At 36.9% G+C, this 26,815-nt stretch overlaps 1 protein-coding gene across 3 annotated transcripts in view; it reads left to right on the top strand.

Moving 5' to 3' along the window:
* Positions 1–26,815, top strand: part of CPNE3 (copine 3) — a 49,370-nt gene that overhangs the window by 15,777 nt on the left and 6,778 nt on the right. For all 3 annotated transcript variants that reach the window (XM_023222857.3, XM_023222856.2, XM_023222858.1), the window contains exons 3-14: positions 2,244–2,385; positions 2,655–2,834; positions 4,850–4,924; positions 6,180–6,251; positions 10,538–10,621; positions 13,257–13,346; positions 17,736–17,834; positions 19,587–19,673; positions 21,020–21,079; positions 21,612–21,745; positions 23,160–23,214; positions 23,297–23,348. In XM_023222857.3, the coding sequence (XP_023078625.1) occupies positions 2,254–2,385; positions 2,655–2,834; positions 4,850–4,924; positions 6,180–6,251; positions 10,538–10,621; positions 13,257–13,346; positions 17,736–17,834; positions 19,587–19,673; positions 21,020–21,079; positions 21,612–21,745; positions 23,160–23,214; positions 23,297–23,348 (1,120 nt within the window). In that variant the 5' untranslated portion in view covers positions 2,244–2,253. The remainder of the gene's footprint in view (positions 1–2,243; positions 2,386–2,654; positions 2,835–4,849; positions 4,925–6,179; positions 6,252–10,537; positions 10,622–13,256; positions 13,347–17,735; positions 17,835–19,586; positions 19,674–21,019; positions 21,080–21,611; positions 21,746–23,159; positions 23,215–23,296; positions 23,349–26,815) is intronic.

Genomic DNA, 26,815 nt, shown 5'->3' on the forward strand with positions numbered 1-26,815 from the left:
CCTGTCCCCAGAGGCGGAGTCTACAGAGACAGGCAGGTTTCCTTGAGCTGCTGTGAGCTCCACCCAGTTCGAGCTTCCCAGCGGCTTTGTTTACCTACTTAAGCCTCAGCGATGGCGGGCGCCCCTCCCCCAGACCTGCTGCTGCCTTGCGGTTAGATTGCGGCAGACTGCTGTGTTAGCAAGGAGGGAGGCTCCGTGGGCGTGGGACCCTCCCAGCCGGGTGTGGGATATATTCTCGGGTGTGCTGGTGTGCCTACAGCGCAGTATTGGGATGGAAGTTACCCGATTTTCCAGGTGTTGTGTGTCTCAGTTCCCCTGGCTAGGAAAAGGGACTCCCTTCCCCCTTGGCGCTTCCCAGGTGAGGTGATGCCTCGCCCTGCTTCAGCTCTCGCTGGTCAGGCTGCAGCAGCTGACCCGCACGGATTGTCCGGCACTCCCGAGTGAGATGACCCCAGTACCTCAGTTGAAAATGCAGAAATCACCGGTCTTCTGTGTCGCTCGCGCTGGGAGATGGAGACTGGAGCTGTTCCTATTCAGGCATCTTGCTCCGCCCCTAGCTACTTCTAAGACTATGTAACCTACTTCATTTTTCTTGGTCTCTATTTATTTAGGAATCTTAGTGTTGATTTTTGACATGTGTTGAGAACTGCTACTATTTTTAGAGAGTTCAATAGAATTATCAAATTTTTTTTGTAAGACGTTAGTTGTTTTTGACATTACAAAGGCTCTTCTAATGGTAATCTTTGTTATTTCAGATTTGCTTAGGCATTTTATACAGCACAGGAATCCTACTGCCATATTTAAATATAACAAGATAATGAGTGGATTTGTTTCTGTGGTCCTAGAACTTTAGCTAAATCTCAAAGTGAGGGGCAAAGGGCATTAAATATTATCCCATTGTAAGGATGTTTGCCAGTAGCTCTAGGGTAGTAGGTAGCTTCTCTCCTGCAGAACCTAGCACCATCAACGTCCACTGGCTAAGTGGACATCCAGATGGGAAATGCAATGCCTGGTTCCTTTTCTTGGTGACACCTGCAGCCCCTTTCATTCCCTGGGTTCACGGAGGAAGGCAGCTCACCTGCAATACTGCATTCCTTCTCAAGTCCAGCCCCCATCATGTGCTCCACCCTATCCCCAGTCCTTTTCATATTTTGATTGGATACTGGGGAATGAGGGGTCTATGGAAGTTAAGCTAACTCTGATATTTCTTAGCAAGTCATAAGGGAAGATGGACCACACCTTCTCTCTGTAGAACAGTAGGCTTGTCAACCTTGTCTACACATTAGAATCACCCAAGGAGCTGATGTCAAGGTTGTACCCTAAACTAGTTAAAATCTCTTTAAGTGGAACTCTGGCATCAGTAGCTTTGAAAGCTCCCCCAGATGATTCCAGGAAGCAGCCAATATTGAGAACCACAGCTGCAAAATATTGGGAGCTAGGGGTAGAGTAGGGGGAAAGGGGGCTTTGGGGTTTTTGGTTTTAGCCAAAAAATCTGTGAAAACAGAAAATATCCCACTCAGTGTCTTGTTAAATAAACAAATAAAAATAAAACTTCATCTGTTTTGTAGTATAATGTTAGGCATACCTTTAAGTGAGGGATCAAGATAATACTTGGAGTTTTTCTGAATTATAAAATTTATAATTAAGGTAAAAAGAAGATTAGTTTTTTCTTTTTTTTTTTTTTTTAGACTGAGTCTCTGTTGCCCAGGCTGGAATACAGTGGCACAATTACAGCTCACTACAGGCTCAATCTCTTGGGTTAAAGCAATCCTCTTGCCTCAGCCTTCCTAGTAGCTGGGATTATAGGCACACGCCACCATGCTTGGCTAATTTTTTATTTTTAGTAGAGACGAGGTCTCGCTGTATTGCCCAGGATGGTCTCAAATTCCTAAGCTCAAGCCATCCTTCTGCCTCAGCCTCCCAAAGTGCTGGGATTACAGGCTGAGTCAGCCCAGCCAAGAAAGTTAGTATGTCTTATTAGCCATCTTAAAAGCTGCATTTTACTGTCATTCAGTAAATGAATTTTATCCTAGCAAAAGAATCTGATGGAGGCAATATCACTGGAATGAGCTAATAGACACCCACATCCCGAGGAGGCACATATAACAGTCAGATTCTAGCAAGTTCACTCTATAAGCTTATTGTGACAATTGATCTTAAGAAGTCACCTGTTTTTGTTAGGAATGAGTGTGCTTCTTAAAGGCACTGTTTCACTTGCTTTCTCTTTTTATTGGTTTTCTCAGAACTCAAGACATGGCTGCCCAATGTGTCACAAAGGTGGCGCTGAATGTTTCCTGTGCCAATCTTTTGGATAAAGATATAGGGTCAAAGTCAGACCCTTTATGTGTGTTATTTTTGAATACAAGTGGTCAACAGTGGTATGAGGTAATGTTAAATACTTTACCTAAAAAGTTATCCGAATTACCCTTTTAACAATGTGAGGGGTTTTTTTTTTATGTTAAAAATACTAACACTATCTCATCTGTTAATGGAGTTTTTTGTGATAGTTTGCCCTTGATTGTAGAATTTTTCATACACATATAGAAACTTCCTTTAGTTGTCATGCCTGTGTTTATGTTTAGTACATAAAGATGTGAAAATCCAAGTACACCTTTGATCTGAATAAACTTTTTTGTTTTGGGGGATGGGTGTAGGTTGAGCGCACAGAAAGGATTAAGAATTGCTTGAATCCCCAATTTTCCAAGACATTTATTATTGATTACTACTTTGAAGTGGTTCAGAAATTGAAATTTGGGGTTTATGACATCGACAACAAAACTATTGAGCTGAGTGATGATGACTTCTTAGGGGAATGTGAATGTACCCTTGGACAAGTAAGTATACATAGCTACTGTACTTTATTTTGTCTAAATTTTAATGAATTTGGTGTTTTAGGTAAGCATCATTTAATTTTTAAAGTTGAAAAACATGTAATCACTTTAAAGACAGTTTATATATTAATATGCTTGGCTTGAACATTATAGAATTCATCTTATATTTTGTATGGGCAGGAACTCTGTATTTATGGAAAAGCCTGTTAATTCTTTTGAGTAAGGGAGTCTTCATGAGGCATTTCATTAAGTAATACCAATGCTTTAGCTGCTGCAGAATTCTCTATGGTTTTGTTATGTTCAAGCCATAAATGCTATCAAGATAATAGCAACTTCTCTGTTCTTCTAACTAGTGAGACTGGCACCTCCTGACTCCCAATGCCCCAACACCACCCACTTTACCTGGCTTGCTCTTACTCAGCCGTATTCCCCCCATAAACCTTCTCTGACCCTCTAGATTAGTTTGGAATCCTTTCCTGAGCTCACTTGGTACTGTCTAGTACTTCTCACCATACTTTTTAATAGTTGCTTAATTATGTGTCTTCCCAGTATATGACAAGTTTGGTTAGGGTAGGGACGTGTCTCGTGGCTCACCATTTTGCTTCTATTTTAATCTGATTCATAAGGAGAGATTATGACCATTTGTATAGACTGAAGAAGGTTTTAGGAGGGAGGAGTAATTTTTTTTCAATATGTGACATTTGTCACTCACATATGTCTTTTACAACTTTATTTTTCAGGGTTGAATTGTTTGGAGATTGTGGTGTTTTCTGTATCTCAAAAGCAATATGAAACTGATCAATTTTCTGAAACTTTGATAAATAATATCAAAGAAAAAATTAAGAAAGTATTTCTTTTTTGGGGGAAAAAATCCCAGTGTAGCTAAAATTCCTATGAATTTGTGAGATATATCAGAAGTATATCTGTTTGACAGAACCTAGGTATACTATATTCCTTCAAGCAATATGACATTTTATGGGAGTTAAATATTGAAGTTGTGTCTCAGTAGAAAAATCGAATCCTTTTTTTTTTTTTTTGAGACAGGGTCTCACTCAATCACCCAGGCTGGAGTACAGTGGCTCAATCACAGCTCACTGCAGCCTTGACCTCCTGGGTTCAAGTGAGCCTCCCACCTCAGCCTCCCAAGTAGCTGGGACTATAAGCACATGCCCCGGCACCTGGCTAAATTTTGTATGATTTTGTAGAGACAGGTTTTGGCATGTTGCTGAGGCTGGGCTTGAACTTGTGGGCTCAAGCAATCCTCCCACATCAACCTCCCAAAGTGCTGGGATTATAGGCATGAGCCACTGCACCTGGCCTTGAATCTCATTTATCGAGTGTTCTGAAACCCACCTTTTACCTAGAAGGTTTCAGCTAAGTGATTTGTTTATGCGATGAGAATCTGGTCCTCTTTTTCCATTACAAGGAACGATTTAAACTTTGACATACAGAGAAGATTAAGAAACTAGTGGATAGGGAGATTGTATCTGCCAGGGTAGGCTCCCTAGAAGTTTTTTCCAGTGGGTTTTAAATATGTAGATTTTTTCTTCTTCTTCTTTTTTTCTGAGATGGACTCTCGCTCTTGTTGCCCAGGCTGGAGTGCAATGGTGCGATCTCAGCTCACTGCAACCTCTGGCTCCCGGGTTCAAGCGATTCTCCTACCTCAGCTTCCTGAGTAGCTGGGACCGCAGGCACCCACCACCACGCTTGGCTAATTTTTGTATTTTTAGTAGAGATGGAGTTTCACTATGTAGGCCAGGCTGGTCTTGAACTCCTTACTTCAGGTGATTTGCCCGCCTCTGCCTCCCAAAGTGCTGGGATTGCAGGCATGAACCACTGTGCCTGGCCCTAAATATGTAGATGATCTAAATCTTTAAGAAACCAACTTAATGTTTCTATTTCTAATGACTTTAAGTGAACCTTAAAGTGTACTCAATCTGTTTTTCTGAAACTATTTCATTTAAAACTTCATAGGTTGAAGGGAAATGACTCTTTGTATCACTCTCTAATTCTAACAGATTGTTTCCAGTAAGAAGCTAACTCGACCACTGGTGCTGAAAAATGGCAGACCTGCAGGAAAAGGGAGCATTACGGTAAAAATAAGATATTTGTCTTTTGTCTCGAAAGATTTAGCATAATAGGACATGCCAAAACTGTGCATGTCAGACAAATATTCTACAGCCATGCTTTGCCACTCAATCTTGAATGTTACATTCCGTCCACCCTTGTCTTGTAGTTATCACAAACGGAAAATGTATTGTGCAAACCAGGAGAACCATGCAGTGTGGTAATCCCTTCTTTCAGTTTTTTTAAGTTGCCCATAGAGGTCCAGTGTACCTTGGTGATACCTGCCCCTCCTCTGTGGAAGTAAACTGCTTAATAATCTGGATCAATTGGGTTCTCTACTGGAGAAACATAGTCCTCTCAACATGACAGAAATTTTCCCTAGTGGATTTTATTCCAGAGGGATGTTATATTATGACATGGCCATTGAACCTATAAACTCTTTACCACATTTTTTGTGCTTGCTATCTGCCGCCCATCCTCCCACCTGGGCTTTTCATTGCTGATTACTGGCTTCAAGCAAATGAATATATGCGTTATTGTATTTTACATTTCCCATTATGTAATGCCAAGCCTGTAAACCTTATCTTTTAGAATGTCTGTGCAGATAACTGCTGCCTGGAGTGATAGTATTGTAACTTTAGCTCCCTCTGAGAATGTAAAGCTAGTTCCCTGAGAGAGCTATGTTTCAAGGTTATCATGATTATCAAATACATTTCTCTGAGAGCCGTTTTGCTATAGTTTAGATTTCCAAAGGCATAAGAATGTTCAGGGGTGTTGATTTTTGTGGGGAAGAGAACATTATCAGTAGTTAGCTTCCTTGCTGTGGGGCATGATAGACTGATACTTATTTTTAAGTAGAATGAGTTTTTCAGTTACATTGGATGAAAAACATTGATCTGATAATATCAACGTATAGAGTTTTCTAGGTATGATTTATTCATGCTTCTCAGTATTAGGGAACTTCAGTGTTGTGCAGAGGGTATTCTCAGTCTTCTGGGGTTTTGACATTTCTCTTGAGTGGGGAAGATCCAGTTTGGGCAACCACATTTCAAAAGACATTGCTTAATGCAGACCTAGGCATATTTTGGGCAAATCTTTATTTCACACACATAAAAGAAATAATGGTAGATCTTTCTTAATGATGCCATTTTCTTATGAAACATTTTAGAATTCATTTATATTAGTGTAGGCTTTATATTAGATAACAGAATAAATCAGTGCTTAAATGTCTATCAGAATTCCTAAAACATATTTTATTTCACTTACCTTATCTACTCATAGATTTCAGCTGAAGAAATAAAAGATAATAGAGTGGTCTTGTTTGAAATGGAAGCCAGAAAACTGGATAATAAGGTGGGTAGACTATGCAGATTTCAGCAAGGTTGTTATGTTTTGCCTCTTTTTTAAGAAAATAAAAATGTAGTTAATATCATGAACTCCATCATCTGAGCATCTCATAGGGTACTAGTTACTTCCAAATTTTGCATGTGTGTGTGTTGTATGTTTAAGCAGAACCCATTTCTCTTCACCTCTTTCATCTAGATGTAATCAAAGATTTGTTTAGGTTAAGAGAAGAGTTGAATAGAAGCATTAATGTTACTGTAAAAGCATGAAAGAGTACAGTTGAATTACTTTCAGGAAAAAAGTGAAAACTCTGTGCTTTATTAATTATAGGTCAATTATCCTCTTTGTATTCAAAGGTCAATTTTTTTTATGAAAAATGAGTATATATAATATATAATAACACAACAATTTAGTATATAGCATGGATTATAATTCTTTTATCTATCTTTATCTATCTATCTATCTATCTATCTATCTATCTATCTATCTACCTACCTACCTACCTACCTATATTTTTTAGAGACACGGTCTCACTGTGTTGCCCAGGCTTGTCTGGAACTCCTGGGCTCAAGCAATCCTCCCATTTCATACTCCCAAAGTGTTGGGATTACAGGTGTGAGCCCCTGAGCCCAGCTTTTTGTACTTAATTCTATAATCTAGTCAATATTCTTCATTGTTTGCAATTCAATTTGAAAACATTTTAGGGCTAGGCGTGTTGGCTCACGCCTGTAATCCCAGCACTTTGGGAGGCCGAGGTGGACGGATCACGAGGTCAGGAAATCGAGACCATCCTGGCTAACATGGTGAAACCCCGTCTCTACTAAAAAATACAAAAAATTAGCTGGGCATGGCGGCGGGCGCCTGTAGTCCCAGCTACTTGGTAGGCTGAGGCAGGAGAATGGTGTGAACCCGGGAGGCAGAGCTTGCAGTGAGCCGGGATCGCGCCACCACACTCCAGTCTGGGTGACAGAGCGAGACTCCGCCTCAAAAAAAATAAATAAAAATAAAAAATAAAAAAATAAAAATAATAACAAAAAGAGTCTGTAGGCCAGGTGTGGTGGCTCATGCCTGTAATCCCAGCAATTTGGGAAGCTGGGACAGGTGTATTACCTGAGGTCAGGAGTTCAAAATCAGCCTGGCCAACGTGGTGAAATCCCGTCTCTACTAAAAATACAAAAATTAGCTGGGCGTGGTGGCGCACACCAGTAGTCCCAGCTACTCGGGAGGCTGAGGCAGGAGAACCACTTGAACCTGGGAGGCGGAGGTTGCAGTGAGCCGAGATCACGCCGCTGCACTCCAGCCTGGCGACAGAGCAAGGCTCTGTCTCAAAAAAAAAAGTAAGAAAGAAAGAAAAAAAATCTGTAAAATAGTAATATCGTCAGTCTGTCATTGCTTTTGTTTCTTAGCAAGAATGTTTCTATAGAGGGAAACCTCCCGCCTTAGGTATTTGTTAATTTTGTAGTATAGTTTATATAGGAAAAACAAGTTAAAATGTTTGACTTTTCCCTCATATTTACCATTTTTCAAAATTATTAAGTTGGTTCCCTAGCATCCCCTAAATGTGACCAGTGAAGTTTTTTTGTTTGTTTTGTTCTGTTTGAGAATTACTATAAAGTAATAGATTTAAATATTAATAACTGCAATGGATTACTTCTCATAGATGCTTAAGTTATTCCAACTTTGGCCTGAGGGAATTCGTTTAAGTTTGTTCTTGAGACCATTTGACACAACTCCAGGAGTCTTTGAATAGTTTCCTTGCTCTGTGGGATGACAAGAGCTTCAAATAACTTCTTTCTGAAGTTCTTTTTGTCTTTAATAAGCCATGTTCCAACTTATTTTATCTAGTTTCTGCCTCAGACTGGCAGATTAAAAGGAACCTTACTTCATTTTGGTGGAATTGGTATTTAGAGACCACAGTCCAGTGCTAGGGGTACTCACTGTTGCGGGTTATTTTCATTCATGGTTGCTAGGGCTTTTCAGTGGACAGATACAGAAAAGACTTTTTTTTTTTAATTTAAGAAAAACTAAATCATGAAATTACACAACTATTTCCAATTCAAATATAGAATTACTGGCTGGGCACGGTGACTCACGCCTGTAATCCCAGCACTCTGGGAGGTGGTGGGTAGAACACTTGAGGTCAGGAGTTCAAGACCAGCCTGGCCAACATCGTGAAACCCTGCCTCTACTAAAAATACAAAAATTAGCTGATCATGGTGGCATGTACCTGTAGTCCCAACTACCCAAGAGGATAAGGCATGAGAACTGCTTGAACCCAGGAGGAGGAGGTCACAGTGAGCTGAGATCATACCACTGCACTCCAGCCTTGGTTACGTCTCCAAAACAATGACAACAAAAAATATTTATAGAATTACAGGGACTTATTTTATATTCATACCTCATTTCTCTTGGTTGCTAAAGATATTAACATAATTGCTTATCTGTTTTGTCTCACATGACATTAATAGTTTTAGAATAAAAATATTACTATTAACAGTATTTTTACTGAAAACAGTTTGAGCTTTCTTTGAAGTTCTTTTTGTCTTTAAGGTGTGTATATTCCACTTTTGTTATATAGTCACATTCTTACAATTTAAAGAAATAATTCTTTTGTGTGGTTATACTGCCACAGTCCTAGTTTCATTTTGCTTTTTATATTTAGGGATTGCTTTTTTAAAAAAAAAATCATTTGATTTAATTTTCTTTTATAATCATATAAAAAATTTACATGGCTCTAAAATCTACAAAACAAGGTATTTAAGAAATTTAACTTCTCTCCCTGTCCAGCTTGCTTCCACTTTCCTCCGTGCAGATAATAATTTTTAAAAAGTTGTGTTTTATAATTTAATCATTCTGTTTCCTAAATATCTAAGGGTTTTTCTGTGTGTATATATACTCGTGTGTGTGTGTGTGTATGTGTTCATATGTGTGTGTATGTATGTATTTGTATTTATGTTCCCCACCTCCAGCCCTTGCATAAGCATAGCATGCTAGATGTACACTTTCCTCCACCGTGCTTCTTTTACTTAACATATCCTGGAGATCAGAGCCAGGGAGTTTAATTATTGTTTTAGTTCTAATACTAACAACTTAATGAATCTTCGAACAAGTATTGGTTTTTAGCCTTCAAAATGATAACGAGGATATTCTGCCTTTTCCATAGGATTATTTTTAAGATAACTCACACAGGGCATGTTAATGTGTTTTTGAAAAGTTAATTTCTCACTGTTATGTTGCTGTTATTTATTGTGTTTAAATATAAACACAAAGTCTTTGTGTTTATATTTTTAACTGTACCAAATATCTTATTTGCTTGACATTAAACTTTGTATTCAAGAGAGAAATAATTTTATTTTAGTTCTTAATGTAATACTGAAGTTAATTCAGGACTAAAGAAATCTTCAGCTCAGGGATATATCTGCATATATTCCTGTGAGATTAACAAGTGTCCTTTGATTTTCAAAAATAACAAGTCATATATGTTAAGGAATATGCAAATTTCAAAATGAAAATGAGAAAAAAATCATCCGTAGTCTTACCACCTGAGTTAATCCATTTTCCCCGAATTTTATCTCACTGTATGTGTGAATATGTGTGTATTGAGGATGGTGATAACGGTATTTTTGAGCATTTAGTGTGCTTGAGCATTGTATAGGAGTTCTGTGGTGAATCACAGAGGAAATGGAAGGTGCAGTTTGTGCCTTTGAAGTGTTTCTATTATGCGTTCCACGTATCTACCTCTGGTCATTTGTGCATGTAAAGAAATGTGTGGTATTGGTGAAGGGGTTTTGGATATAGAAGGGTGAGATATGAAGTTAAGGCCTGGATCCATTAATTAATTAGATATGTGGTCTTGGGAAAATCATTAACCCCTCTGAATCCATTTTCTCACTGATAACTTCCCTGTCTCCATAGAGTTGGTATGGCTAATGTTTGTGATGTCATTTATATAAAACTACTCAGTGATATGTGAATGAAAATGGTTAAAGGTGAAAACAAGGCAAAAACATATGTTATGGTATATTTGACCACTGCATTTTAAAACCGTCATGGTTTTGAGAAGTCAGGGTATGATATACAGCATTATGAGCATTTATCACAAGCACTTTGATAATTCTCCCTAGTAGACTTCAGTAAGTTGCTAAGTTAGGGAGAACGGTGATGAGATATGTATTTACTACCAGTACTATAGAGTTAGACTTCAGGGGGTTGCCAACATGTGTAAAGTATGGTCACACATGGTTTCATGGGTTCAGAGGAGAACAGATGCTTTTTGTTGTTTGTTTTAATTGTAGGATCTATTTGGAAAGTCAGACCCATACCTGGAATTCCACAAGCAGACATCTGATGGAAACTGGCTGATGGTTCATCGGACAGAGGTGAACATCTGAATTTGAAAAGCAGAGTGGAGGTGTTCTTTGGAATTATCGTAATCTGAGTTTTAGAAAGCTTATATTTATGAAAATATCAATCTGAGTTCAGACTTACATATAGCCAGAGATACAGGTTCAGACTTACATATAGCCATGTTCACATTTTTTTCTTTCAGTGAGGAGGTGCTACCACACTTTATGATTTTTATTTTGAAAAATTTTAAGCCCTATGAAGAACACTAAATGTATTCCTCTGTACCCCTTACCTAGATTCACCAGATGGGCACACACTCCCACACACTTGTGCTCTCTGTCTCTCTCTGTTTCTGTCCCTCTCTGTCTCTGTCTCTCTCTCTCTCTCTCACACATACACACACACACACACACACACACACACACACATACTTATGCACACATATATTTTCCTTTTGGAAAATCATCCTAATGGAGCTACAGACATAATAACTCTTATCTTTAAATGGTGCAGCAGGCCAAGTGTGGTAGCTCATGCTTGTAATCCCAGCACTTTGGGAAGCCAAGGCGGGTGGATCACTTGAGGTCAGGAGCTCGAGACCAGCCTGGCCAACATGGTGAAATCCCGTCTCTACTAAAAATACAAAAATTAGCCAGGCGTGGTAGCACTTGCCTGTGGTCCCAGCTACTCAGGAGGCTGAGGCACAAGAATTGCTTGAACCCAGGAGGCGGAAGTTGCTGTGAGCTGAGATTGCACCACTGCACTCCATCCTGGGCAACTGAGCGAGACTCCACCTCAAGATAAATAAATAAATAAATAAATTCCACAGCAGGTATGTTTAAAGAACAGGGGTATTCTATACAATCAGACTTGAGAAAATTGACATTTGACATAGCTAAATGGATCATCATTCGGTATACCATTCAACTTCAGATTTCTTCAGTTGTCCCACAGGTTTTATATGTATTTTGTTTTGCTTTGTTTTGTTCAGAATCCAGTCAAGTCTCATATTTTGGATTTGACTATTATATTCCCAATAGAGGACTCTTCTCCCTACCTTCCTTGGTGCCATTGAATGTCTTGAAAATCAAGACTAGAATGTCCAACATTCTGGATTCTTCTGTTTCCTCACAACTAGATCCAGATCAAACATTTCTGTCAAAAACACGGTGTGTGTTCCTTTTCTTTACATTTTCAGGAGGCTCATGGTACCAGTCTGCCCAGCATTGATGTCATGCTTGGCTACTTGGTTAAGCTGATGACTACCAGATCTCACCATGATAAAGTCTCATTTTTTCCCCTTTTTAATTAATAAGTGATATGTGGTGTGAAACTATGAGACTGCATGAATTACCTGTTCTCTAGCACTTCAACCAGTGGTTTTAGCATCCATTGATGATCCTTGCCTAATGAATTATGGATAGTAAAATAGTGATTTTTCAAAATCTTTCATCCTTTTTACTTATATTAGCAGACATTCCTCTTTCATCTCTTCTCTCTCACTTTCTTTCCTTTTGTTTTTAGTATCATTATAAATTCATGGATTGTTATAACAGTGTATGCTTTGTATTAACTCATTACTCTATTTTTGCTGCTCAGTTTAATCCAAGTTTGACTAGAGAGAGCTCCTGGTCTCTAAAATGGCTCTTGGTTTTTCTTTTTGACCTCATTTGTCTTTAAGCATTCTCTTAAGTTAGAGTATGCTCTCAGTTCCCCTTGTACTTTTTCTGTCCCAGAGCTGGTATGAACGTGTCTCTTAATAAGCTCTATTTCTGCAAGAGGGTAGTAGTATTTAGACACTGACATCTGAGTGCCAAATGTGCTCATTGCTACTGGATATCATTGATTTTAGGCCTTTTCAGTGGACACAGCTAAGAAATTTGTATATTTGTGTTTATCTGTTTATTATGTATGTATATATGGTATTAAAATTTTAAATTATAAATGTGGACTTACTTCTCCAATTCTATTCCAACATAGTGAGTTTCTTATTCTGTATTACCTTTTCTTATTTCATATTTGAATCTTCTGTGCCCTGCAATGAAACCGTGGTTGCTAATGAAATCAATAATCCTCTGCAGTTTTTTTTTGTTTTGTTTTGTTTGAGATGTAGTCTTACTCTGTCACCCAGGCTGGAATGCAGTGGCACGATCTCCACTCACTGCAACCTCCACCTCCCGGATTCCAGCAATTCTCCTGCCTCAGCCTCCTGAGTAGCTAGGATTATAGGCGTGCACCACTACACCCAGCTAATTTTTTATTTTTTTAGTAGAGACAGGGTTTCACCACGTTGGCCAGGCTGGTCTCAAACTCCTGACCTCAGGTGATCTGCCCGTCTCGGCCTTCCAAAGTTTGGGGATTACAGGCGTGAGCCACTGCGCCTGGCCATCCTCTGCAGTTTCTAAGTGCTCCTTGTAGTAGGTAGATGTATTTTCCAAATAGTTTTCTACTTTCCTCAGAATGTACCACAACTGTACAGTTTATTACATTTTTCATGTAACAGTTGTATAATATTGTTCTAGGTAGATTTTTTGTGGAAATAGTTGAGTTGATGAAAAGGTGAAGGATGAATGGTGAGAGTATAGCAAGAACCTAGGAAGGGCAGGAGCAAAATGTTAATGAACTGGAAATTTTTTCTAACAGCTTTTTGAAACCATATTTTTATAGGTTGTTAAAAACAACTTGAATCCTGTTTGGAGGCCTTTTAAGATCTCTCTGAACTCCCTGTGTTACGGAGATATGGACAAAACCATTAAGGTAATTTGAAATTACATATACACATGTTCACCTATTTCATAAAATTAATACATAAGATGGTATCTAAAGAAAGTAAATGATATAACAGACACTTATAGAGTTAAATTTTATGTGTGTAGAATAATACTAAAATAGAAATGTCTTCTGATAAGTGGCATAGTTTGAGGAGTAGGCATGTTTGACTAATCTGTTGACCTAATGCTTCGTCAAACAGTGTCATTTCTATTTTATTCTTTATTTTTAAAAATCAAATGTCCAGTTTAATATTTTTTCCTTTTAATAAGATTCCTCTGCTCTGCTAATAGGAACCTCGAACTACATTATTTGCCTTTGGTATGTCTGTTGCAGATAGAAGCAGATGTTACCCTAAGAACTCAGAGCTTGCTTCTACCCTTCGTAAAGGAGGGGAGTATTGATGGCATTTTTCTTCCTTATTTTCAGAATGAGATAAGTAATTAATTGAAAGCCTTTAGAAGGCTTTAGTTTTAGAGTATCAGGGAAGTGAAGTATGAACAGCAAATAGCAGATGTCTCAGTATTTTTTAAAATTTTTTTATTCATAGGCATTTATTTGAAAAAAGTAAAAAAATAAATGAAAGAAAACTCATGGAGTGGTGTTGAGAATGAAAAATATTTACATACATGTACATAAAAAACACTTTTGTACTGGAATGATTATCTTTACATGATTACAGATAGAAGTCTTTTTTTGTTCAGACATCAGTAGATCAAAGGGATTTTTTGGTTTGTCTTTCTCTTTTTTTGATAATGAATAGTGTAAAAGCAGGCAAGGTAATGAGGAATAAGTATAAGATTTGGAGTCAGACCACAGTTCAAGATTTGACTTAGTCCTGTAACTGGCTAAGGGATCTTGGGCAGGTAACCAAACTTCTTCACATTTACTTATTTATTTATTTTGCTTATTAGTAGGAAACTTCACCTGGATTCTTCACTTTTATAATAGAGTTAAGAATTTCTACATTGCAGAAAAGCAAAAATTAAATGAACAGAAGTGAAAGTTTTGTAAAACTTTTGTAGAGGTGCCATTGTTACTGAAAAACTGCTTCATTTTTGCTGGGTGTGGTGCCTCAGGCCTGTAATCCCAGCACTTTGGGAGGCTGAGGCGGTTGAATTGCCTGAGCTCAGGAGTTTGAGACCAGCCTAGGCAACATGACTAAATACTGTCTCTACAGAAAATACAAAAATTAGCTGGGTATGGTGGCGCACACCTGTGGTCCCAGCTACTCGGGAGGCTTAGGTGGGAGGATCCCTTGACCCTGGGAGGCAGAGGTCTCAGTAAGCCAAGATTGCTTCACACTGCACTCCAGCCTGGGTGACTGAGTGAGACCCTGTCTCAAAAAAAAAAAAACCAACTGCTTCATTTCTGAGATCCATAAAAAATTGCTTCCAGTTTGTAAAGAACTTTAAAAATCAGTCTAAATATGATTTGTAAGGTATTTGAAACAGTAGTGAAAATCCATGTCCAAAATAAATAGTTGAAAACTAGCTATAAAATTATTTTTTATCATTATACCAAATCCAGACTTTTGCTTTTCATATTAAAAATAGTAAACATCATTAGATGTCAGACAGCAGGTAAATCTGGGGAAAAATGTCTAAGCCATGACTATTTGATTGTGTGTAGTGATATGTTAACAACAAAACAATGTTTTCTAAACTTTTTTGCTCACAGTGGCATGCTTACAGGGCTATTTTATTATAGTAAGTAAACTGCTTTTCTGAGCTTTCTCTGATGAATGTCTTCCATTCTTAAAAGTTTCTTGGTTTGTTTTTATTTGTTTTTAACTATACACAACTTGGTTTGCTACGTCATCACTGACTTTATTTCTTTTAGTTCTGCATTTCTTTGCAATATCAGAAAAGTCATACATTTGTGATTCTCTTACTGTTTGAAAATTGCTTGTAGGGATAGTAAAGAATTATAGAGCAGAGAATAGAGTCAGAATCCTCAGTAGTTTCTTTGCAGTGGTGTGTTATTATTCTAGCATGTATTATTTTCATTAAGATCAAGTGAATATGAGAAATAATCATGCATGCTGCCACTTTGCCTAAAATGGGAATGCCTTACTGAATGTAGTGTTGTGTGGTGTGTGCATTCTCTTTCATATATACATATGCCCATGTGTGTATATGTATACATTTATTTACTTATTACACATATGTTTATTATGTATACTATATATGCATGTGTATATGCATATTACGTATCCATTAAATGTATATGAATACATGTATATATTATATACTTGTATATACATATGCATGTGTATATATGCATATATTGTTATGCCTACCATTGTTTAAAAAGCCAATAGTACTGGTCTTTGAATTCTTGAAAAGAGAAAAATTAAATGACACAAATCGTCTTATCTCAAACAGTATCTGAACATATGCCAGCATTATAAATATCATGTCTGCCTTCAAGGGGACAAGAGGCAGCTTCTTCTATATATTTATTATAGTGAGTAATCAAAACTTTTAGTTTAAAAATATTATTTACATTTCCTGAAATTTTAATGTATGAATAGTCTAAACATATGAACCTTTTTAGCCCTTCATAATCTTTACTTAAATAAAATCTTGGCCTTGTCAAAGCTTAATCTTGTCTTAGATATAAATCGGTGTTCCCTGATTGCAAATCTAAACTGCAAGGTTCTGTTTTCCATAACTGAAAAATGTCTGTTTAAAAAACACAAACTTATTAAAATATTAAGATAGTTTGTTTTCTACTTTATCTAAATATTACTTCCTCTAAAAATTATGGAAATTTTTACATTTCTTTTCTCTTGGCACATTAAAGAGTCATATAAAAGGTTTTTGGTTTAAAAATTGGATACTGAGTAGGGCAAGAGTCAAACTGTCACACTTGGTCAGTGGCCAAAATACCTGCAAAGCATTTTCTTAAAAAAATAAAATTCCTTTCTGTTACTCAAAATTGAAATTCTCAATCTTGGCTGTTTTGATTGATTGATTTGTACTCTTCCTGAAGAATAATGAAAATAGAAGTAGAGAATGAAAGATTTACAGTTATGATAAGCATTCATTTCATAGAACTAAGGGGAAAAATAGTCACTTTGCTAAGTAAACATATAAAATCCTGAGCATTTTAGCTTGGCAGTTAATCTAAGTTTGAGAAGGATATTAGCAAGATAAAACTCTCTATTAGCTGATGGTAAATACAAATTGCTTCTTAGTTACAAGTTTTTATTTTAAAGTATAGGCTCTAAGATTTCAAAGTATTCTTAGCACAGCTTTACTTTACCTGTGTTGGTTAGCACACAAGGCATACCATCTTCTAAGACTATTTAATTCCTCTAAGTTTTAGTTCTGCAAAGTGGGCATCATAGTAACAAGATTCCAACTCTGTCTACCTCACAAGACTATTTACAGAATGTGCACAGTGTATATAATAAATGTTTGCAGAAATGAAATAATCTGTTTTGAAATAAAATACTATAAAAACATTGGTGTTAAATGTTCACAATCATGGTCAGTTTTCAGCTTCCCTTGAACACTTCTGCTTGCTAGTAGTTCATGCCACCTAATTTTTCCCATTGCAAATAATATTCTAGTATTCTGGTGAATATTTCCTCTTTGACTGCTCTGTCAACCTGTCACAAAATTACATGCAACTCAAATACTCTCACCTCTCTTCTGTCTCCTTTCAGAGAGAGAAAGCATTTAATCAGAGCCAGATCTAAGACTAGAGCTCACCCTGTCTCACATGGAAATAGAGTAAATATGACCCAGTATAGATACTTCCTCAGTGGACTAAGTACTCTTAGTATGGAATTGTTCTTTTCATTTTAAGAGTTGTGATCTTCACAATGATACAAATCTGGCTTCATCATATCTAACTTCTAATATAAACCTAGCCTTACCAGACTGCAGCTAATGAAATATATTTTTCATAATTCTAAGTTATCTAGGATTTAATTATATAAATTTTAGCTTTCTAGAATGTTAACTTCCTTTCTTTCTCCAGATAATGGCTTTTAGCCATTGCATAGTAATAAGGCAAAGAAGTGGATGAGAAAGAAGGTATACCTCCTTTTCGCCCTTTATCAGCACTTATAGAGGCATGATAGGGGAGCTGGAAACTGCTTAATGTGGAATTGAAACAGTATTTGTGTTTTTCATCTGCCTGTGGTTTTAGATCTATTTAGATCCCCATTCCAAGGATAGCTGGGGTTTGAAAGTGTTTCAATATTGCTTCTCTAGGATGTTAATTCCTACTTTCCCAAGTAGGGACTGCATATTACACATTTTCATTTACTGTAATTAAAAGGACACTTCATGATAGATTGTATTTATCACAGCCAATACTTTTTAATAAAACTATATTGATTTTTATTATATTTAATTTCAGGTGGAGTGTTATGATTATGACAATGATGGGTCACATGATCTCATTGGAACCTTTCAAACCACCATGACAAAACTGAAAGAAGCCTCCAGAAGCTCACCTGTAAGTTACATCCGTGCATTTTCATATACTTTATAGTTGGGCTGTGTATTTATTACTGTATTTCATTTTTTTCCCGCAGCATCAAACGGTTTACTATGCTTTTACTCTATATTGCATAATGCCCCAAAATGTTTAGTAATCACATAATCCACAATTCATACTTGGGGTATGAATTTTATTGAGCAGAACACCACATAACAGTTACTAATGCCAGATGAGGACTCCAACTACATGGAGGACAGCAAAGATGATCACAGTGTCAGTCACTAGGAATAGAAGTCCAAACCTTTTGCCCATTGTATCATGGTATTGGAGTCAAGGCAAACACAATGCAGGCAAGCGCTAGAGGGAACCACACTTTACTCACAGAGAGAAGAGACAGAGCAATATCAGCTTTAAAAGTAGGCGTTGATTTCCATGGCCAGCAGTTCCATCCAGCAGCTAATGCAGGGCAGTTGGCCCCAGTGCACTTGTCTAGTGCTATAGAAGAATGACCCTGCCCCTCTCAAACAGACTATGAAATATTGAAAGCTGGGGGCAGGCCTGAGAGTCATTAAGCACAGGCTTCAGCAGGACCAAAGAGCACTTATTGAGCCTGAAGGTATAAATGAATAAGTGAAGTAATCTAGCCCTTTTTCAATGAGAATTCAATTTGTGGAATTTCTGTATAACAATAATTTTTTAATTGTTTTTCCTTTTTTTAATTTCTAATACTCAATAATTAATACTTATGATTGTGACTGAGACTCCAGCAAGATCCTGAACCATCAAAGAATTTGTTTAACATAATTTTGTTTTACATCATTGTATTATACCACATGTATTTTTTAGTGTTTGATTCTTGGAAAACTAGTAATGACTGTCTGAAGTAGATAGTGTCTTTGTGTTAACCAAAAGAGGTGACTTATCAAGTATTTATTGAATATCTCTTATATTATTATTAGGCAAGCCAGTGAGAATTTGAAGGTATAACTTGGAGGTGATTATAACGTCACTGTGAAGAAAAAAATTAAATGAGACACTTGAGAATAACAGAGTATGTAACTAAATTTCATATAGTTGTAGAAATTTAAAGAGGTAGATAGAGATCAGAGAAGACTAGAGGAGTAGTGGAAGTTATAGAGGAGAACAACTTGAGCCAAGCCCTCAAGATGGATAGGGAGATAGGATGGGGGAAGGAAGATCATTCTTTTGGGAGAAGGAAATATAAAGCAAGAGGAGGTGTTAGATCAATTTTTAACATGTATTCCCAGTGGAAAGAGAAGATCTTTGCTGCATATTTTACCATAGAGTTGGGCCTCATATATTTGTTTTATGATGTTACTTTTTTTTTTTCTTTCCTATGAAGCATATTTTCATTCTTTATGTTGGTAACAGCTAGGAGTAATATTTTATTTCCTTTATTATACCATATTATACATAGAGCCCAACTCTATGGTAAAATATGCAGCAAAGAGAAAAGATTATGCCTTGGAACATTTGCAAGAAAATTACCTGCAGAGGTAAAATTTATTTGGGGGAACTATTTTGAAAGGTATGCAATTTTAGGAATGCCTTAATTGTTAGAAATTTACCTGATAAATATTCCACATACTTAACATATTATGTAATTGTTTCAGAGTTATATTTTGCAACAGACCTATATCAGTAGGTAGTTTGATTCTAAAGGAAAAAAAGTCATTCACTTAAGTTCACACTGGCATTTCTAATATTGCTAATAAAAAGTAACATTTTTGTCTTCTCTTCCTACAGGTTGAATTTGAATGCATAAATGAGAAAAAAAGGCAAAAGAAAAAAAGCTACAAGAATTCAGGTGTTATCAGTGTCAAACAGTGTGAGGTCAGTTGGCCTTGGCTACTTATTTTTATTTATTTATTTATTTTTGAGCTGGAGTCTTGCTCTGTTGCCCAGGCTGCAGTGCAGTGGCACAATCTCGGCTCACTGCAACCTCTGCCTCCTGGGTTCAAGCAATTCTCTGCCTCAGCCTCCCAGGTAGCTGGGATTACAGGCGCCCACCACAACACTGTATTTTTTGTAGAAACGAGGTTTCAACATGTTGGCCAGGCTGGTCTTGAACTCCTGATCTCATGATCCACTCGCCTTGGCTTCCCAAAGTGCTGGGATTACAGACGTGTGCCATTGCGCCCAACCTAAGCCTTGGCTACTTATAATATAATGAGATCATATTTCATGTTCTCCTGTTAGTATGATTTATGTTAAACAAATACTTGAATTTCAGGCAGTTGAAAATCACATGAGCATCTGATCACCTTTAGCAAAAAGAATCAAGTAGGGAAGAGGAAAAAAAATCAAGTAACCTGTTTCTAAGGTTTGACAAGTTATTTGCAAAGGACAAGGATAAGTTTTTCATTATCTTAGGAAATATAAAGAAGCATAGTATTTTCTCAGCTCTTCAGTGGAGATGACCTGACCCAATGCTTTTATCCTCTTCATAATTTCAATAGAAAATGTTATGAGGGCCAGGCGCCGTGGCTCAAGCCTGTAATCCCAGCACTTTGGGAGGCTGAGACGGGCGGATCACGAGGTCAGGAGATCGAGACCATCCTGGTGAACACGGTGAAACCCCGTCTCTACTAAAAAAAATACAAAAAACTAGCCGGGCTAGGTGGGGGGCACCTGTAGTCCCAGCTACTCCGGAGGCTGAGGCAGGAGAATGGCGTAAACCCGGGAGGCGGAGCTTGCAATGAGCTGAGATCCGGCCACTGCACTCCCACCTGGGCCACAGAGCGAGACTCCGTCTCAAAAAAAAGAAAAAAAAAAAAAAAAAAAAAGAAAATGTTATGAGTAGAGAGGAAAAGCCAAGATTTCTTAGGTTGAACAAGTGGAGTGGAGTTTTTGTTTTTTAAATGTTGACCACTATGCTTATTAAAGCCCTCAGCATATTGGATTCATTACTAATTATCTTAAAACTTAAAATTAGTATATTTCATCTTTGGCCATTAATATTCTAATCTTAACATTGCTGTAATTATCTTGAAGTAAAATCTTACAGATTCATGGCACATAGGGGAAGGGATATCTTAAACCTGAATGTAGGGGTAATTTCCATGTTTATATTATGTCCTGTTCAGTTTACAGACTTTTAAAAATATATGCCAAAGAGTTTTTTGCTTCTCTTGTATAGTAGAAGAGTTGTAATTTCAACAGTTTTCTCTTATTTTTAGATTACAGTAGAATGCACATTCCTTGACTATATAATGGGAGGATGTCAGCTGAATTTTACTGTAAGTAACACTGAATTTTTTGGCATAGGCTCTTTCCTCCATGTTGCAGTATATTTTCTTCACTGCAAAACTGACTTTGTAATGAAATTTTCACAATCTGTTTGGCATAGTCTTCTTAGAGTCCTCAGGCAGGTTGTCTGGTCTCATCCATCGTGAAGCTGTCTGCTTTGTTGATGAGATCTCTTTCTCCTGAGAGAAAGCAGATGTGTACAAACCTACAAACCAGTGGTTATCCTGAAGTAATTTAAGGACTAGAAAGCATTAGTGAGACAGCCTTATGAAAGACAACCCCTAAGCCTAAGTAGTGGATATAGTAATTCATTATTTAAGCCATCTAGAAAAGTAGAGGCATCAGGTTGTTTCACATTTAGGCTTTACTTGTTTAATTGTCTGTGGAAATAAGTGGTAGACATTTGTTAGGAAGTCGGCGCCAGGATTCATGATTGTATCGCATCTCTTGAAGTTTTCTCAGACATCAAGCACAGGTGTCCCTGCCTTCTCCTTAGTAAGGGCTGCAATTGTTATTTGGCAGGTGGGAGTGGACTTCACTGGCTCCAATGGTGACCCAAGGTCTCCAGACTCCCTTCATTACATCAGCCCCAATGGCGTTAATGAGTATTTGACTGCTCTCTGGTCTGTGGGACTGGTCATTCAAGATTATGATGCGTGAGTATAACTTTGGAAAAACTAAAATACATGTTTCCACAATTCCCCAGAAAGGGTAGTTTGTTTCGTCGGCTAGTACTCTGATATAGGTGGTAGGACGATGATGCTTTCTCCCTAAAATCCCCCCATCTTATCTTCTATTTTTCTCTTTGTGGCAATCTTGCCGTTTACCTTAGATCTCTAATATCTTGCTGTGATTAGTTATAGTATATTGCATGTACTTTGCTTTATAGTACATATAGTTTGCTATTTACTTCCTGACTGATGTCAGCAAGGCTCTTGTTTCTTTAGTCTGGTTTCCTTGGGGCTTATTCATTAGGCGTAAGTTGTATGAGTGATTAAAGCCCAGAAGACATGTTTTATAAACACAAAAACTATGTCTTAACATATCTATCTCCTTGGCAGTTGTCAAATTTTTTTTTAATGGTGACTTTTAACAAGTGCTGAAGGATAACTAGATCTAATTGCTATGAAATATTCTGAATGGTTATCGATGGTTAAGTTTTGAATAGATTTAAATAGGTCCTCTTGAGGGTTTACTGAACAATATAGAAGACATCTGCATTAGTAGTGTTTTTCCTGGATGTGTTAAGAGTACAGAATAAAGTTTCTCTTGTTTTTGTCTATTATTATTTTATTTTCATATTGATGGGACTTTTAATTAATCTGTAGCATTTAAAGAGGTAAAATTTGTAGGCACATGCAAAGAAATCTAAAGCAAGGTAGCAATTCCAATTTCAGGCTAGTAAGTTTTAAGGCAAAAATCATTAAATATATTTAACATATATAGAAAGTTACTTTATTAGAAAGCAGTGAGAGCTTAGAAAGGTGGTCAGATATAACACAGAATTAAAAAATTAATAATTTCTCACTAGCAGATATTAAAAGTATTCTTGCAGTTATCTTAATTACAAGTATGGAATTAGGACATGACCAGTGGAACCAAGCAAACAGTCCAGAAATAGACCCATGTGTATCACTGAATTTAGGGGAAGGAGTTGTAAAAGCTGTCAAACTGGACAAGAATTAAATTTGGATCCCTGACTCATACTTGCATGTTTTAGGATATTATTCTGTATAAATTAGAGTACAGACCAAACTGCTGAAATGGACACCCAAAAACAAAGTGACTTTGACAAAATAGAGGTTTATTTCACGTTGCATGTCTAGGGGTAATCAAAAAAACATTTTTCTTCCTCAGTGCACAGAAAAATATTTAGGATGAGAGTTGTCAAATATTAACATTGATTCTCTTTGGCAGTTAATATAGGTAATCTTTGTTTTATCTTCATACTTTTCTAAGATTTTGAAAAATTGTTTTTGAAATGAGCTCATACTGATTTTATTGTGAGCAAAGGTAAAGCTTTTTTATTTTGGAAAAACAGCATTTTATTAATTTTTTTTTTCTTTTTAGTGATAAGATGTTTCCAGCTTTTGGTTTTGGAGCTCAGATACCTCCTCAGTGGCAGGTAAGAGGAAATCTCATTTTTAAAGCTTTACCTCCTAGAAAAGCAACCCAGCCCTCATCAGTCCTTTGTTCATCTTTGACAGGTATCACATGAATTTCCAATGAACTTCAACCCATCCAATCCCTACTGCAATGGTAAGTTAAAAAATAAACATGAAGACTTCAAATGGAAAGTCTCACTAGTCTTTGTTACTTTGTTCTTTGTTTTTTTTCTTGTGATGAAAACTACTCAAATTTCATCTCTAGGTTTCATTTTCTTACATATTTAACTTTCTGTTGTATAAGGTAGAAGAATTGCACCAGGTTGGTGGTTAGGGTGGTAATGGTAATTATGGGGCAAATCAGTATTATGATGATGGAGGTGGTAAGCTAAATCCTCCTACCTTAAGAACTTTAGTAGGACAAAAAAATTCTCAATCTTTGGGGCAGATCAGTAAAAATAATCATATATTAAAAAGTATTTTCACATGTAAATTTATTTAAAAGCACACCTTCAATAAAATAAGTAATTTAATATACAGATCTTTTGAAGCTTTTTTCAGAGTAGTAGTCACTCTCTACAAAGAGAAAAGTATCCAGCATCTAATACTTGTTGCTCACACAGTATTCTGTAAGTAGCTGGGATGGGCAAAAGAAACAAAGAATTGAGCTTCTATAGCAGCTTTCCTCTGTGTACAGAGCAGGAGGCACATATTTGTCTTTCATTTCACATTTTTCTTTTATTTATTTAAAAAAATAGAGACAGGGTCTCGCTATGTTAGCCAGGCTGGTCTTGAACTCCTGACCTTAAACTATCTTCCTGCCTTCTGCCTTGGCCTCCCAAAGTACTGGGATTAGAGGCATGAGCCACCATGCCCAGCCACATTTTACTTTTTTCCTTATACCTCAAGTATCCAAGTGCTGCTTCTTTTTTTTACCACATTGAGCAATCAATCAGAAATGCCAGCTCTTCCACTAAATTATATATGAGACTAAAGAGTTTGGAAAAGGGAAAGTAGGTGTGGGAGCAAGAGGCATAATTTAAAATTCTAGACAATAAGCTAATTTTCTGCAAAGGGTCCTTTTGACAATTACAAATGTATAGCTTTCTAACAGAAGAAAGTGTTTTGTTCTTTTCTTCCTAAACAATATTCATAAGGTGGAAGAGCGTGAACAATTTTTGTGGGGGCAGTTTGCAATATGGTTTTGTTCTTTTCCCCAGAACACTTTTTCAATACTAATTTAGTGTTCCTTTGAGGCACTTTCAGTGACTGGTTGTGACCTCTTTTATTCCCTAGCCATTTGAAACTGGGAATGTTATTCTTTTTAAGAAATATGCTTCATTTTTATAATGAAAGTGGAATAATTTTTAGAATTTGTTGTAATTAGCGTTCATTTATTGTAAATGAATATGGATGACATATCATATGATAATTCATTTAAGAAGTTCAGTCATTCTGTGAGTAATGTAAGCCCATCCTTGGGCTGTTCACCGAGTGGTTTACACTCTGGAAAAAGATCAGTTAGGTTTTAAACAAAGGAGATACTATAGAGGAAAAAGCTCAGAGCCTGATTTTAAGTCAAGGAAGTTTAATCCCCTTTTCCTAACTAATCATTGAACCTAATTGCCTTAGAAATAATATGCCTTAGAAAAAACTTGTTACTTTGATGCATAGAAAGAGTTTTTGGCATAATTTAGTTTTAAATAAGGGATTGAAGACTCTTGATATTTGTGAAGAAATTTCATTTTTGTTTTTGTTTATTTTTATTTTTTTTTTTTTGAGATGAAATCTTGCTCTTGTCCGCCAGGCTGGAGTGTGATAGTATGATCTCGGCTCACTGCAACCTCCACCCCCCAGGTTCAAACGATTCTCCTGCTGTGGCCCCCCCGAGTAGCTGGGATTACGGGCGCCTGCCACCACACTTGGCTAATTTTTGTATTTTTAGTAGAGACAGGGTTTCACCATGTTGGCCATGCTGGTCTAGAACTACTGACCTCATGTGATCCACCTGCCTCGGCCTCCCAAAGTGCTGGGATTATAGGCACGAGCCACCATGCCCAGCCCTAAATGAATTATTTTTGCCTTTGTTACTACTGGATTGACTACTAGTTACATGGACCTTATGCATGTAAAATCACCTCTGCATATGAATTAGTTACATTCTCAAAGGTTGTTCATAAGACTACCTGTTCCTAAATTCAAATGAAGTAAGAGGAGTTTATTGGAACTCTTACATTTTAAGAGGAGAGAGTTGGTTTCATGAAGCTTTCAAGCCAAGTATGGTCATGCACTAAAAATGACATTTTAGTCAATGACAGACCACATGTGTGACAGTAGGCCCATAACATTTTAATATTGTATTTTTATTGTAAAGACATAGAAAAGGTACAGTTGCTATAATTCCCTACATTATTCAGTATAGCAATATGCAGTACAGGTTTTTAACCTAGGAGCAATAGGCTATACCATATAGCCTAGGTATGTAGTAGGCTATACCATCTAGGTTTGTGTAAGTATAATCTTACGATGTTCACATGATGATGAAATCACCTAACGATGCATTTTTCAGAATTTATCCCCATTGTCAAGTGACACATGACTGTATATGCTTCTCTTTTTTGTTGATCTGTGTTCTATTGGACATTTTAAAAGCAAGATACCTGTTTTGATTTACATTAAGATTTTTTTTCTGTGGCAAGTATCTGTGATGATCTCAGCAAATATTGTTGGGAATTCTTTAGAATTTCTGTTATCCTATCTGCATCCTAAATGCTCTGATATTAAGGGCAGATTCAACAGGTACATGTGTGGGATACAAGTTTCATCAGCAGTGCTTTGACCAGCAATGTCAGTCAACTTTCACTGAGCTGTGTTGTTGTGATAAACAGTCTCTAAATCTCAGTGGCTTTAATGACAACAGTTTATTTCTTGCTCGTTTTACATGCAGCTAGGCTGTAGTTCTCTCCGTATTTTTATATTGGGACTCAGGCTGAAGGAACAGCCTTATCTGGGATGTGCTGCTCCTATGGCAAGAAAAGGAGCAAGAGAGCTGGAAAAAACAGGCAGTAGTTCTTAAGACATCTGCTTAGGCATGGGTGTCACATGCATTGGTCAAAGTTAATCAAATGGTCCTGTCCAACTTTCTGTTATAAAATGTGCCAGCAGGTTTAGGGGTAGTACCCCTAAACAAACACATCAGGGCTTCTGCAGCAAAATGGATAAATAACTTGGAAGTGAATATTTGGAACTAATGCAGTCTGTGATACAATGATTAACCTTTAACTTACTGAATAAACACTTGTATCAGTTAATTAACTAGAATTAATATTAGTTTTATTGCCATCTGGTATTTTTGTAGAACCTCTGGCCACATGTGCAAATGATTTTTCGTTTTATTAATAACTCTTTCTTACCTTTTATCATCCGCTGTATGATGTGGAACCTTTTTCATGGTTTTCTATCAGAGTCACATTCCCAACATGTATTAAAATTAAGCACAAATGTAACAGTCCTACTGTAGACTAATGAGTAATTTGACTGAGATGAAAGTAAATCCCTTCTACTGGGGGAGGACAGAGCTTATAGGTTTTTGCAAGGGAGCATACCTATGGAGTTATGTAA

Source organism: Piliocolobus tephrosceles, chromosome 7, assembly GCF_002776525.5.
Source record: "Piliocolobus tephrosceles isolate RC106 chromosome 7, ASM277652v3, whole genome shotgun sequence".
In the NCBI taxonomy this organism is placed as follows: Eukaryota; Metazoa; Chordata; class Mammalia; order Primates; family Cercopithecidae; genus Piliocolobus; species Piliocolobus tephrosceles.